Raw genomic sequence first — 14,049 nt, 5'->3', positions numbered from 1 at the left:
TATCATTGTATTGTCTGTACATAGATTGCTCTGCACACTGTGCATCCTCTGCAAATAAACTTTAGTTACACATGCAAAGACAAACATTGGGGAGGGATCAGGAACGGACTGGAGGAAAGCACCACACACACTCTCTCTCTATCTGTGTGCGTGTGTGCGTGTGTGCGTGTGTGTGTGCGTGCGTGTGCGTGCGTGTGTGTGTGCGTGTGTGTGTGCGTGTGTGTGCGTGCGTGTGTGCGCGTGTGTGTGTGTGCTGTTCGAGTGTGCTCTTTAGTTTGCTTGTGGTAGAGCAGGATTTCAGACTCTCAGACTTTAAGGTAGCATGTCAACTAATGTCTCCCTCCGTGTACCGAAAACTTGATTTGTCACTGACAAGCCCAAATTTGCGAATAAAAGACACTTGTGCACCTTTATACAAATTATAGGTCAATGACAATTTATTTACATTTGAAAATAACTTGTTCGTTGCTCTGCACCGTCCGCCATATTTGTCATTTTTTTTTGTGAGAAAAGTTATGCTGCACTGAATCCTGGGATTGCCTTCACCACTTAGAAAGCATCGGATGCTCCCTCGTTATTCAGTCAAAATCCTGTTAAAATTTAAGGTACCTTACTAGACAGCATTTTAAGATATCTAAGAATTTGAACAGCTTCTTCTTGGAAGCACGCGTAGGGTGAAGTAGAATGCTGTCTATGTAGAGAGCTCCCTAGTCCATGTCACACCATGTCCAGTGTGTATTCATCTGTGTAAAGTCAGAGACGATCGCCCATCTATTGCTGCTGTTTGAGTTGGTCATCTTCTAGACCTTCATCAGTGGTCACAGGACACTGTTTGCTGGATATTTTTGGTTGGTGGACTATTCTCAGTCCAGCAGTGACAGTGATGTGTTTAAAAACTCCAGCAGCACTGCTGTGTTATCCACTCATACCAGCACAACACACACTAACACACCACCACCATGTCATTGTCACTGCAGTGCTGAGAATCATCCACCACCCAAGTGCCTGACTTTTATTCTAAAACTTGCAGTGCAGTTTCCTCCCCCCTCCTCCCTAACTCTTGCTACTTATTTGTCTGTGATGTCTCTCATGCACACATCCAGTTCTGCTTTTCTGCCAACACACAGGAAGTGATGATCCACAGTGCAGATGATGAGTAATGAATTAAATAATCCTGTTCATCACCATGAACTAACATACCTCTCTACATATTCTTTAGTACTTTTAGCACATCCAATAGAGAAGAATGGCATAGAAGGAAACACCTTGAAGATCACAGATTTTGGATTGGCCAGAGAGTGGCACAAAACCACTAAGATGAGCACAGCAGGAACCTATGCCTGGATGGCACCAGAAGTCATCAAATCTTCCACTTTTTCAAAAGGCAGTGATGTGTGGAGGTAGGAGTGTGTGTTTCATTTACTTCATTTACTCATTTTTGCCTGGTCAGGGAGGGGTACAAATTTTATGCAGGCCAAACTTACACTCAAACCTTTATTTGCTTAAATACACCTAGTGGCAATGACAAGATGGCAATCTATTTCAGTCGTATGTTTAAAGTAGCTGGAGAAAACACATTGATGCTGGGAGAACATGTAAAAACCTCATATAAAGTGATTGGAGGAGAGAGTCAAATCCTGGTCTCCAGGATCCATGTAGCTGTAGCCGCACCCATTGTACCCATTTGACCTATCATGCTGTTAGAGTGTGTGTGTAAAAGTAATAAAAAAATAGAAGGAACGTTTTATGGTATATTTACACTGTGTCCTTTGTACAACCAGCATTTTACATGTAATGCATAATGCAACAAGTGTTAAGTACAACCCCAAATCAGAAAATGATGGGACAGCATGGAAATTGCAAATAATAATTAAAAAAAAACACAGAGTTCCTTTCATTTACTTTGACTTTTATTTGATTGCAGACAGCATGAACCTGGGATATTTCATGTTTTTTTGCTCAACTTCATTTCATTTATTAATAAACATCCATTCCTGCATTTCAGTCCTGCAACACATTCCAAAAAAAGTTGGGACAGTAAAGCATTTACCATTTTGTAATGTTGCCATTCCTTTTCACCACACTTAAAAGACGTTTGGGCACAGAGGAGACCAAGTGATTTAGTGTTTCAGCTTTTATTTTGTCCCGTTCTTCCTGCAAACACGTCTTAAGATGTGCAACAGTATGGAGTCATCGTTGTTGCATTTTTTGTTTCAAAATTCTCCACACATTCTTTACTGGGGCCAGTCCAGTACCCGTACTCTCTTCTTCTACAGCCATGCCTTTGTAGTGTGTGCAGCATGTGGTTTTGCATTGTCCTGTTGAAAAATGTATGGACGTCCCTGGAAAAGTTGACATCTTGAAGGCAGCATATGTTGCTCCAAGATCTCAATGTACTTTTCTGCATTAATGCTGCCATCACATAAGTGTAAATGACCTTTGCCAAGGGCACTGACACAACCTCATACCATGACAGACACTGGCTTTTGGATTTGTGGTTATATCAGCTATTGTTGAGTGGCGGTTCTTGATGCAGTGCCGTCTGAGGGATTGAAGATCACAGGCGTTCAGCTTAAGCTTGCACCCTTGCCCTTTACACACTGAAATTCCTCCTGATTCTTGAATGGTTTAATGATATTATGCACTGAAGAGGGAGAAATATGCAAATCCCTTCCCATCTCTATTTGAGGTACATTGTTTTTAAACATTTCAATTATTTTCTCACACATTTGTTGACAAGCTGGAGATCCTCTGGTCATCTTTGCTCATTAAACACTCAGCCTTTCCTGGATGCTGCTTTTGTACCAAACAAAATGATTACAATCACCTGCTGACATCACCTGTTTGAAGTCACATCATTATTTAGTTTTTTCACCTCATTACTAGCCCTAAATTGCTTCCGTTCCAGCTTTTTTTAATGTGTTGCAGGCCTGAAATGCAGGAATGGAGGTATATTAAGAAATGAAATGAAGTTGAGCATGAAATATATCAGGTTCAAACTGTCTGCAATCAAATAAAAGTCAAAGTAAATGTAAGAAACACTGCATTTTTATTTTATTAGCATTTTCCATACTGTCCCAAATTTTTCAGTGACTGTGTTTGACATTAATCTCATAAATTATTTCTCAACTGTAACTGCCTGTCCTGTTATGATGGGAACCAAAGTGTAAAACATGATGTTAAAACCCTAATAAACAAGCAAATAAAACAAAGAACAGCTGGCAATCATAAACCAAGGGGTGAATCAGAGGAAAGGGGAAGAGACAGTGTGTAACAAAACAAAAACACAGAATCCATGTGCTTAGAGACAGGGAAGGATGAACTTTGCATCGCTTGGGCTGTCTGAAGGCTGACAAAACAGTGGTGGAGGAGTCACAGGTCTGGAGAACTGGCTGGGATGGGTGAGAGTTTAGGCAAGCTGGCTGGGACCAGCGAGAGTTTTAAATACGCAGATTAATCATTGACACACAAGGGACGACTGTGGATCATAAATCAGAGGATGAATTAGTAAAAAGGGGAAGAGACAGAGGGGGTGTGTAATTTAACAAAAAACATTAAATCCATGTGCTTAGATACAGGGAGGGACTGACACCATTGCAGATTTTATAGTATATTGTTTTATAATTTTATACCTTATTAAATGTTGTCCTAAAGCTGCTTCTATATGTAATTTCTAAGCACATAGTGCTGTTTGATGCATGAGCATATTACACCCTCTGGAATTAAGGTTAAATAATTTGTGACATTTGGAAGTTAGTATATGTATGTTAATGTTTTTAACTTTTTATTTCTACTTTATCTAGTTATGGTGTGTTATTGTGGGAGTTACTGACTGGTGAGGCTCCATACAGAGGGATAGATGGTTTAGCCGTAGCTTATGGAGTGGCAGTAAACAAACTGACCCTGCCCATACCATCCACCTGTCCTGATCCCTTCGCCCAACTTATGTCAGGTAAGATTATTCATTCATCCATCCATCCATCCATCCATTCATATATGGAAGTACATACAGTGTATCACAAAAGTGAGTACACCCCTCACATTTCTGCAAATATTTTATTATATCTTTTCATGGGACAACACTATAGAAATAAAACTTGGATGTAACTTAGAGTAGTCAGTGTACAACTTGTATAGCAGTGTAGATTTACTGTCTTCTGAAAATAACTCAACACACAGCCATTAATGTCTAAATAGCTGGCAACATAAGTGAGTACACCCCACAGTGAACATGTCCAAATTGTGCCCAAAGTGTCAGTATTTTGTGTGACCACCATTATTATTCAGCACTGCCTTAACCCTCCTGGGCATGGAATTCACCAGAGCTGCACAGGTTGCTACTGGAATCCTCTTCCACTCCTCCATGATGACATCACGGAGCTGGTGGATGTTAGACACCTTGAACTCCTCCACCTTCCACTTGAGGATGCGCCACAGGTGCTCAATTGGGTTTAGTCCATCACCTTTACCTTCAGCTTCCTCAGCAAGGCAGTTGTCATCTTGGAGGTTGTGTTTGGGGTCGTTATCCTGTTGGAAAACTGCCATGAGGCCCAGTTTTCGAAGGGAGGGGATCATGCTCTGTTTCAGAATGTCACAGTACATGTTGGAATTCATGTTTCCCTCAATGAACTGCAGCTCCCCAGTGCCAGCAACACTCATGCAGCCCAAGACCATGATGCTACCACCACCATGCTTGACTGTAGGCAAGATACAGTTGTCTTGGTACTTCTCACCAGGGCGCCGCCACACATGCTGGACACCATCTGAGCCAAACAAGTTTATCTTGGTCTCGTCAGACCACAGGGCATTCCAGTAATCCATGTTCTTGGACTGCTTGTCTTCAGCAAACTGTTTGCGGGCTTTCTTGTGCGTCAGCTTCCTTCTGGGATGACGACCATGCAGACCGAGTTGATGCAGTGTGCGGCGTATGGTCTGAGCACTGACAGGCTGACCTCCCACGTCTTCAACCTCTGCAGCAATGCTGGCAGCACTCATGTGTCTATTTTTTAAAGCCAACCTCTGGATATGACACCGAACACGTGGACTCAACTTCTTTGGTCGACCCTGGCGAAGCCTGTTCCGAGTGGAACCTGTCCTGGAAAACCGCTGTATGACCTTGGCCACCATGCTGTAGCTCAGTTTCAGGGTGTTAGCAATCTTCTTATAGCCCAGGCCATCTTTGTGGAGAGCAACAATTCTATTTCTCACATCCTCAGAGAGTTCTTTGCCATGAGGTGCCATGTTGAATATCCAGTGGCCAGTATGAGAGAATTGTACCCAAAACACCAAATTTAACAGCCCTGCTCCCCATTTACACCTGGGACCTTGACACATGACACCAGGGAGGGACAACGACACATTTGGGCACAATTTGGACATGTTCACTGTGGGGTGTACTCACTTATGTTGCCAGCTATTTAGACATTAATGGATGTGTTTTGAGTTATTTTCAGAAGACAGTAAATCTACACTGCTATACAAGCTGTGCACTGACTACTCTAAGTTATATCCAAGTTTCATGTCTATAGTGTTGTCCCATGAAAATATATAATGAAATATTTGCAGAAATGTGAGGGGTGTACTCACTTTTGTGATACACTGTACACTGACCAGGCATAACGTTATGAGCACTGACAGGTGAAGTGAATAACACTAATTATCTCTTCATCACGGCACTTGTTAGTGGGTGGGATATATTAGGCAGCAAGTGAACATTTTATCCTCAAAGTTGATGTGTTAGAAGCAGGAAAAATGATCAAGCATTAGGATTTGAGCGAGTTTGACCAAATTGTGATGACTAGTTGACTGGGTCAGAGCATCTCCAAAACTGCAGCTCTTGTGGGGTGTTCCCGGTTTGCAGTGGTCAGTATCTATCAAAAGTGGTCCAAGAAAAAAGTGGTTGGCCAAGGCTCATTGATGCACGTGGGGAGCGAAGGCTGGCCGGTGTGGTCCGATCCAACAGACGAGCTACTGTAGCTCAAATTGCTGAAGAAGATAATGCTGGTTCTGATAGAAAGGTGTCACAGTGCATCACGGTTTGTTGCATATGGGGCACCAGTTGAGCATCGGGACTGGACCACGAAGCAATGGAAGAAATTCCCCAGAGCATCTGTGGTATGTGCTGGACAAACAAGTTCGATTCATGGAAGCGCCACCTCACAACTTACAGGAGTTAAAGGATCTGCTGCTAACATCTCGGTGCCAGATACCACAGCACACCTTCAGGGGTCTAGTGAAGTCCATGCCTTGACGAGTCAGAGCTGTTTTGGCAGCAAAAAGGAGACCAACACAATATTAGGAAAGTTGTCATAATGTTATGCCTGATCAGTATATATAAATATATATATATATACAGTGCCATCAGAAAGTATTCACACCCCTTCACTTTTTCCACATTTTGTTACGTTACAGACATTTGGAAACCGATTTGAATATAGTTTTCTTTTAAAAAATCTACATGAAATAGCCCATAATGACAAAGTGAAAACATGTTTTCAGACATTTTTGTAAATTTATTAAAAATGTAAACATTTAAACATAGTAGGTACATAAGTATTCACACCCATGGCTTAATATTTTGTTGAAGCACCTTTGGCAGCAATCACAGCCTCAAGTCTTCATGGGTATGTCTGTACAAGCTTGGCACACCTGTTTTTGGGCATTTTCTCCCATTCTTCTCTGCAGATCCTCTCAAGCTCAGTCAGGTTGGATGGGCAGTGTCTGTAGACAGCCATTTTTAGGTCTTTCCAGAGATGTTCAATTGAATTCAAGTCCGGGCTCTTGCTGGGCCACTTAAGGACATTCACAGACTGCTCCTGAAGCCACTCCTTTGTTATCTTGGCTGTGTGCTTTGGGTCATTGTCGTGTTGGAAGATGAATCGTCACCCTAGTCTGAGTTCCAGAGCACTCTGGAGCAGGTTTCCTTGAAGAATCTCTCTATATTTGGCTGCTATCATCTTACCCTCTATGCGCACTAGTCGCCCAGTTCCTGCCGCAGAAAAACATACCCACAGCATGATGCTGCCACCACCATGCTTGACAGTAGGGATGGTGTTAGCCAGGCGATGAGCAGTGCCTGTTTTTCTCCAGACATGACGCTTGTAGTTCAGGCCAAAAAGTTCTATTTTGATTCCTCTGGTCTGAGAATCCTTAAGGTGCTTTTTGGCAAACTCCAAGCGGGCTGCCATGTGCCTTTTAGTGAGGAGTGGCTTCCATCTGGCCACTCTACCATAAAGGCCTGATTGGTGGAGTGTGTTAGCAATGGTTGACCTACTGGATGGCTGTCCTATCTCCACAAGGGAACACTGGAGCTCTGCCTTAGTGACCATTGGGTTCTTGGTCACCTCTCTGAACAAGGCCCTTTTTCCCCGATTACTCAGTTTGGTCGGGCGGCCAGATCTAGGGAGGGTTCTGGTGGTTCCAAACGTCTTCCATTTCCGAATAATGGAGACCACAGTGCTTTTCGGGACCTTCAATGCTGCAGAAATTTTTTTGTTTTCTTCCCCAGATTTGTGCCTTGACACAATCCGGTCTCGGAGGTCTGAAGACAATTCCGTTGACTTCATTGCTTGGTTTCTGCTCTGATATGCACTGTGAACTGTGAGACCTTTTATAGACAAGTGTGTGCCATTCCAAATTATGTTAAATCAGCTGAATTTACCACAGGTGGTCTCCAATCAAGTTGTAGAAGCATCTCAAGGATGATCAGTGTAAACTGGATGCACCTGAGCTCAATTTTGAGCGTCATAGCAAAGGGTGTGAATATTTATGTACCTATTATGTTTAAATGTTTACATTTTTAAAAGATTTACAAAAATGTCTGAAAACATGTTTTCACTTTGTCATTATGGGCTATTCCATGTAGATTTTTTAAAAGAAAACTATACTCAAATCGGATTTCGAATGTCTGTAACGTAACAAAATGTGTAAAAACTGAAGGGGTGTGAATACTTTCTGATGGCACTGCATATAATATATATATATATATATATATACAGTGCCTTGCAAAAGTATTCAGCCCCCTTGAACTTTTCAACCTTTTGCCACATTTCAGGCTTCAAACATAACGATATGAAATTGTAATTTTTTGTGAAGAATCAACAACAAGTGGGACACAATCGTGAAGTGGAACGAAATTTATTGGATATTTTAAACTTTTTTTAGAAATAAAAAACTGAAAAGTGGGGCGTGCAATATTATTCAGCCCCCTTGCGTTAATACTTTGTAGCGCCACCTTTTGCTGCGATTACAGCTGCAAGCTGCAAGTCAGCTGCAAGTCGCTTGGGATATGTCTCTATCAGTTTTGCACATTGAGAGACAGACATTTTTGCCCATTCTTCCTTGCAAAACAGCTCGAGCTCAGTGAGGTTGGATGGAGAGTGTTTGTGAACAGCAGTTTTCAGCTCTTTCCACAGATTCTCGATGGGATTCAGGTCTGGACTTTGACTTGGCCATTCTAACACCTGGATAAGTTTATTTGTGAACCATTCCATTGTAGATTTTGCTTTATGTTTTGGATCATTGTCTTGTTGGAAGATAAATCTCCGTCCCAGTCTCAGGTCTGCAACAGGTTTTCTTCCAGAATGGTCCTGTATTTGGCTCCATCCATCTTCCCATCAATTTTAACCATCTTCCCTGTCCCTGCTGAAGAAAAGCAGGCCCAAACCATGATGCTGCCACCACCATGTTTGACAGTGGGGATGGTGTGTTCAGGGTGATGAGCTGTGTTGCTTTTACGCCAAACATAACGTTTTGCATTGTGGCCAAAAAGTTAGATTTTGGTTTCATCTGACCAGAGCACCTTCTTCCACATGTTTGGTGTGTCTCCCAGGTGACTTTTTATAGATATCTTTGAGAAATGGCTTTCTTCTTGCCACTCTTCCATAAAGGCCAGATTTGTGCAGTGTACGACTAATTGTGTCCTATGGACAGAGTCTCCCACCTCAGCTGTAGATCTCTGCAGTTCATTCAGAGTGATCATGGGCCTCTTGGCTGCATCTCTGATCAGTCTTCTCCTTGTTTGAGCTGAAAGTTTAGAGGGACGGCCGGGTCTTGGTAGATTTGCAGTGGTCTGATACTCCTTCCATTTCAATATGATCGCTTGCACAGTGCTCCTTGAGATGTTTAAAGCTTGGGAAATCTTTTTGTATCCAAATCCGGCTTTAAACTTCTCCACAACAGTATCTCGGACCTGCCTGGTGTGTTCCTTGGTCTTCATGATGCTCTCTGCGCTTTAAACAGAACTCTGAGACTGTCACAGAGCAGGTGCATTTATACGGAGACTTGATTACACACAGGTGGATTCTATTTATCACCATCAGTCATTTAGGTCAACATTGGATCATTCAGAGATCCTCACTGAACTTCTGGAGTGAGTTTGCTGCACTGAAAGTAAAGGGGCTGAATAATATTGCACGCCCCACTTTTTAGTTTTTTATTTCTAAAAGAAGTTTAAAATATCCAATAAATTTCGTTCCACTTCACGATTGTGTCCCACTTGTTGTTGATTCTTCACAAACAATTACAATTTCATATCGTTATGTTTGAAGCCTGAAATGTGGCAAAAGGTTGAAAAGTTCAAGGGGGCTGAATACTTTTGCAAGGCACTGTATACAGTGTATCACAAAAGTGAGTACACCCCTCACATTTCTGCAGATATTTAAGTATATCTTTTCATGGGACAACACTGACAAAATGACACTTTGACACAATGAAAAGTAGTCTGTGTGCAGCTTATATAACAGTGTAAATTTATTCTTCCCTCAAAATAACTCAATATACAGCCATTAATGTCTAAACCACCAGCAACAAAAGTGAGTACACCCCTTAGTGAAAGTTCCTGAAGTGTCAATATTTTGTGTGGCCACCATTATTTCCCAGAACTGCCTTAACTCTCCTGGGCATGGAGTTTACCAGAGCTTCACAGGTTGCCACTGGAATGCTTTTCCACTCCTCCATGACGACATCACGGAGCTGGCGGATATTCGAGACTTTGCGCTCCTCCACCTTCCGCTTGAGGATGCCCCAAAGATGTTCTATTGGGTTTAGGTCTGGAGACATGCTTGGCCAGTCCATCACCTTTACCCTCAGCCTCTTCAATAAAGCAGTGGTCGTCTTAGAGGTGTGTTTGGGGTCATTATCATGCTGGAACACTGCCCTGCGACCCAGTTTCCGGAGGGAGGGGATCATGCTCTGCTTCAGTATTTCACAGTACATATTGGAGTTCATGTGTCCCTCAATGAAATGTAACTCCCCAACACCTGCTGCACTCATGCAGCCCCAGACCATGGCATTCCCACCACCATGCTTGACTGTAGGCATGACACACTTATCTTTGTACTCCTCACCTGATTGCCGCCACACATGCTTGAGACCATCTGAACCAAACAAATTAATCTTGGTCTCATCAGACCATAGGACATGGTTCCAGTAATCCATGTCCTTTGTTGACATGTCTTCAGCAAACTGTTTGCGGGCTTTCTTGTGTAGAGACTTCAGAAAAGGCTTCCTTCTGGGGTGACAGCAATGCAGACCAATTTGATGTAGTGTGCGGCGTATGGTCTGAGCACTGACAGGCTGACCCCCCACCTTTTCAATCTCTGCAGCAATGCTGACAGCACTCCTGCGCCTATCTTTCAAAGACAGCAGTTGGATGTGACGCTGAGCACGTGCACTCAGCTTCTTTGGACGACCAACGCGAGGTCTGTTCTGAGTGGACCCTGTTTTTTTAAAACGCTGGATGATCTTGGCCACTGTGCTGCAGCTCAGTTTCAGGGTGTTGGCAATCTTCTTGTAGCCTTGGCCATCTTCATGTAGTGCAACAATTCGTCTTTTAAGATCCTCAGAGAGTTCTTTGCCATGAGGTGCCATGTTGGAACTTTCAGTGACCAGTATGAGAGAGTGTGAGAGCTGTACTATTAAATTGAACACACCTGCTCCCTATGCACACCTGAGACCTAGTAACACTAACAAATCACATGACATTTTGGAGGAAAAATGACAAGCAGTGCTCAATTTGAACATTTAGGGGTGTAGTCTCTTAGGGGTGTACTCACTTTTGTTGCCGGTGGTTTAGACATTAATGGCTGTATATTGAGTTATTTTGAGGGAAGAATAAATTTGCACTGTTATATAAGCTGCACACAGACTACTTTTCATTGTGTCAAAGTGTCATTTTGTCAGTGTTGTCCCATGAAAAGATATACTTAAATATCTGCAGAAATGTGAGGGGTGTACTCACTTTTGTGATACACTGTATATATATATATATATATATATATATATATATATATATATATATATATATATATATATATATATATATATATAGCAAAGGTAATGTAACACAATAGTAAACAATGGTAAACATACCTCTGTCCCAATTTTTTTAAAGCTTGTTCTTTAATTGTGGTGTGGTGGTGTGTGTGTTTGTGAACGTATGTATGTGTATACTAGAATGTTGGGACCAGGACCCGCACCACAGGCCGAGCTTTGCCTCCATCTTGGCGCAGCTGTGTGCACTGGAGCAGCAGGTGATGGAGGAGATGCCTCCAGATTCCTTCCATTCACTGCAGGACAACTGGAAACTGGAGATCCAGGACATGTTTGATGAGCTACGTGCCAAGGAAAAGGTCTGTATGTTTAAAGAGTATTTTTCCTGTAATTCTTATTATTATTTTTATTATCCTCATCCACATGTTTCTATTCAGATTTTATTAAAACAAAAGTACATATAGAAGTAAGTTTTTATTGTAAGGAGGTGGATCTTTAGTTGTCTTTGTAAGACAGCAACAGATCTAGCTGTTTGAACTGACGGGAAGTAGTGCTACTAAAAGAAGAGTATTGATGCTTGTCTCCTTTGAGTTCTGATTGGTGGATCAAGACATGCTTAACTTGTAGCTTGAAGATTTGTGGTAAAGAATGTGTTTGATAATTTCTCAAGGTAATGTCAGGGCTGGTCAATCTTTGGATTTGTAGACAAGAACCGTTGTTTAAAATTGAATACAGTCAGCTACAGAAAGCCTGTGAAGAGAGCAGTATGTATCTTTTCACCTGCACTAGGCGAGTGCTAATGCGGATCAGCCCTGTGTACCGAGAGACACACCCTGATTAACGCACTCCTTCCTTGCCCCTGTGCAGGCGCCATCAATCAGCCAGCAGAGGTCATAGTTGCATCAGTTACGAGAAGACCCTATCCGGCTTACTACTACCCCACCCCTATATGAACAACAGGCCAATCGTTGTTCAGAGCTGAGATTCGATACTATGTATTTGAGATCCCAGCTCCGGTGTGCTAGCGTGTGTTTTTACTGCTGTGCCACCTGAGCGGCCGATGTGATAGTATTTGATTTGATTTAAATTTAGACAGGCATCTACAGGGGTCTGATAGTGGACCAGGAGGTAGGACAACAATCTTGTCAGCTTGGCAACATGAGCTGTGAAGTACAGCTAGTTATCCTGGACAACACCAAGGTTTTTAACATTATCAGATTGTTTGATCCGAGAGTCAATGAGGGATTACTATTTAAATCATAAGCTGCCATCTGTAATTAGATATCTGTCAGGCATGTTGAGATCCGACTGAGAATGTCTGAAAGGAAAAATGACAGGATGAGCTGAGTGTCATCAGATAAAGAGCATGACAGAAAAAAACAGTTCAGAACACTATAGTTGAAAGGTTGTATTAAGGGGATGTAAATCTGTTGACAAGGGCCAAATTGTGATGGCTAGACGACTGGGTCAGAGCATCTCCAAAGCTGCAACTCGTGTGGGGTGTTCCCGGTCTGCAGTGGTCAGTATCCATCAAAAGTGGTCCAAGGAACAAACAGTGGTAAACCGGCGACAGGGTCATGGCTGGCCAAGGCTCATTGATGCACATGGGGAGCGAAGGCTGGCCCGTGTGGTCTGATCCAACAGACGAGCTACTGTAGCTCAGATTGCTGAAGAAGTTAATGCTGGTTCTGATAGAAAGGTGTCAGAATACACAGTGCATTGCAGTTTGTTGCATATGGGGCTGCACTGACAGTGGGCAAATGAGCTTCAGAACTGTACCACAGAGCAATGGAAGAAGGTGGCCTGATCTGATCAATCACATTTTCTTTTACATCATGTGGATGGCCGGGTGCGTGTGCGTTGCTTACTTGAGCAACACATGGCACCAGGATGCACTATGGGAAGAAAGGCAAGCCGGCGGAGGCAGTGTGATGCTTTGGGCAATGTTCTGCTGGGAAACCTTGGGTCCTGCCATACATATGGATGTTACTTTGACACGTACCACCTACCTAAGCATTGTTGCAGACCATGTAGACCCTTTCATGTTATGCGTAATCAGTGTATATACATGTATATTTGGATAGACATGCAGACATTGCAATTCTAAAAGTACTCAACAGAATATAGTGAATAAAAAATCTATAACTTTTGAAAAATATTTGTGTTTAATAATATTTGTGTTTAATATGGTTTAGGAGCTGCTGTGTCGTGAAGAAGAACTGAAGCGTGCTGCTTTGGAGCAGAAATCTCATGAAGAATTTCTTCGTCTGAGGGAGCAGCAGTTAGCACAGTGGGAGCAGGATGTGTTCGAGAGGGAACTATCACTCCTCATTCTCCACCTGAACCAGAACCAGGAGAAACCTAACGTCAAGAAGCGCAAAGGAACCTTTAAAAAACACAAGCTCAAGAGTAAAAATGGAGAGAAGATCAGCATGCCACAGGGTAATCAGAGCAGGATGTTGCCTGCATGGTTGCACTCATAACTACATGCACTGGGATGTGACCTCATTTAATTCTATAAATATCACCATACCTTAATACCTTTAAAGCTGATGGGTTTGAATAGTTCAGACTGCAACTTTATGTGCGTCATTGTATTGTATTGTATGCATCACTGTCTGTCTATCTATCTGTCTATCCATCCATCCATCCATCCATCCACCTTGGTTGTTAAGTGATCTCACACATTTGTCCCAGCTTTAATCAGGTTATCAAGTCTTTCTTTGTTGTCTGTTGCGCCATGAACTTTCAGACAATGCTCCCAAAGAAGTCTCTAGG

At 42.4% G+C, this 14,049-nt stretch overlaps 1 protein-coding gene across 1 annotated transcript in view; it reads left to right on the top strand.

Moving 5' to 3' along the window:
• Positions 1–14,049, top strand: part of LOC134326353 (mitogen-activated protein kinase kinase kinase 11) — a 58,992-nt gene that overhangs the window by 38,451 nt on the left and 6,492 nt on the right. Inside the window, exons 2-5 of the mRNA XM_063008503.1 lie at positions 1,220–1,400; positions 3,804–3,952; positions 11,455–11,630; positions 13,467–13,713. Coding sequence (XP_062864573.1) covers positions 1,220–1,400; positions 3,804–3,952; positions 11,455–11,630; positions 13,467–13,713 — 753 coding nt within the window. The remainder of the gene's footprint in view (positions 1–1,219; positions 1,401–3,803; positions 3,953–11,454; positions 11,631–13,466; positions 13,714–14,049) is intronic.

The sequence above is a fragment of the Trichomycterus rosablanca genome, chromosome 14 (assembly GCF_030014385.1).
Source record: "Trichomycterus rosablanca isolate fTriRos1 chromosome 14, fTriRos1.hap1, whole genome shotgun sequence".
Lineage (NCBI taxonomy): Eukaryota > Metazoa > Chordata > Actinopteri > Siluriformes > Trichomycteridae > Trichomycterus > Trichomycterus rosablanca.
This window is presented reverse-complemented; position numbering and strand designations above follow the sequence as displayed.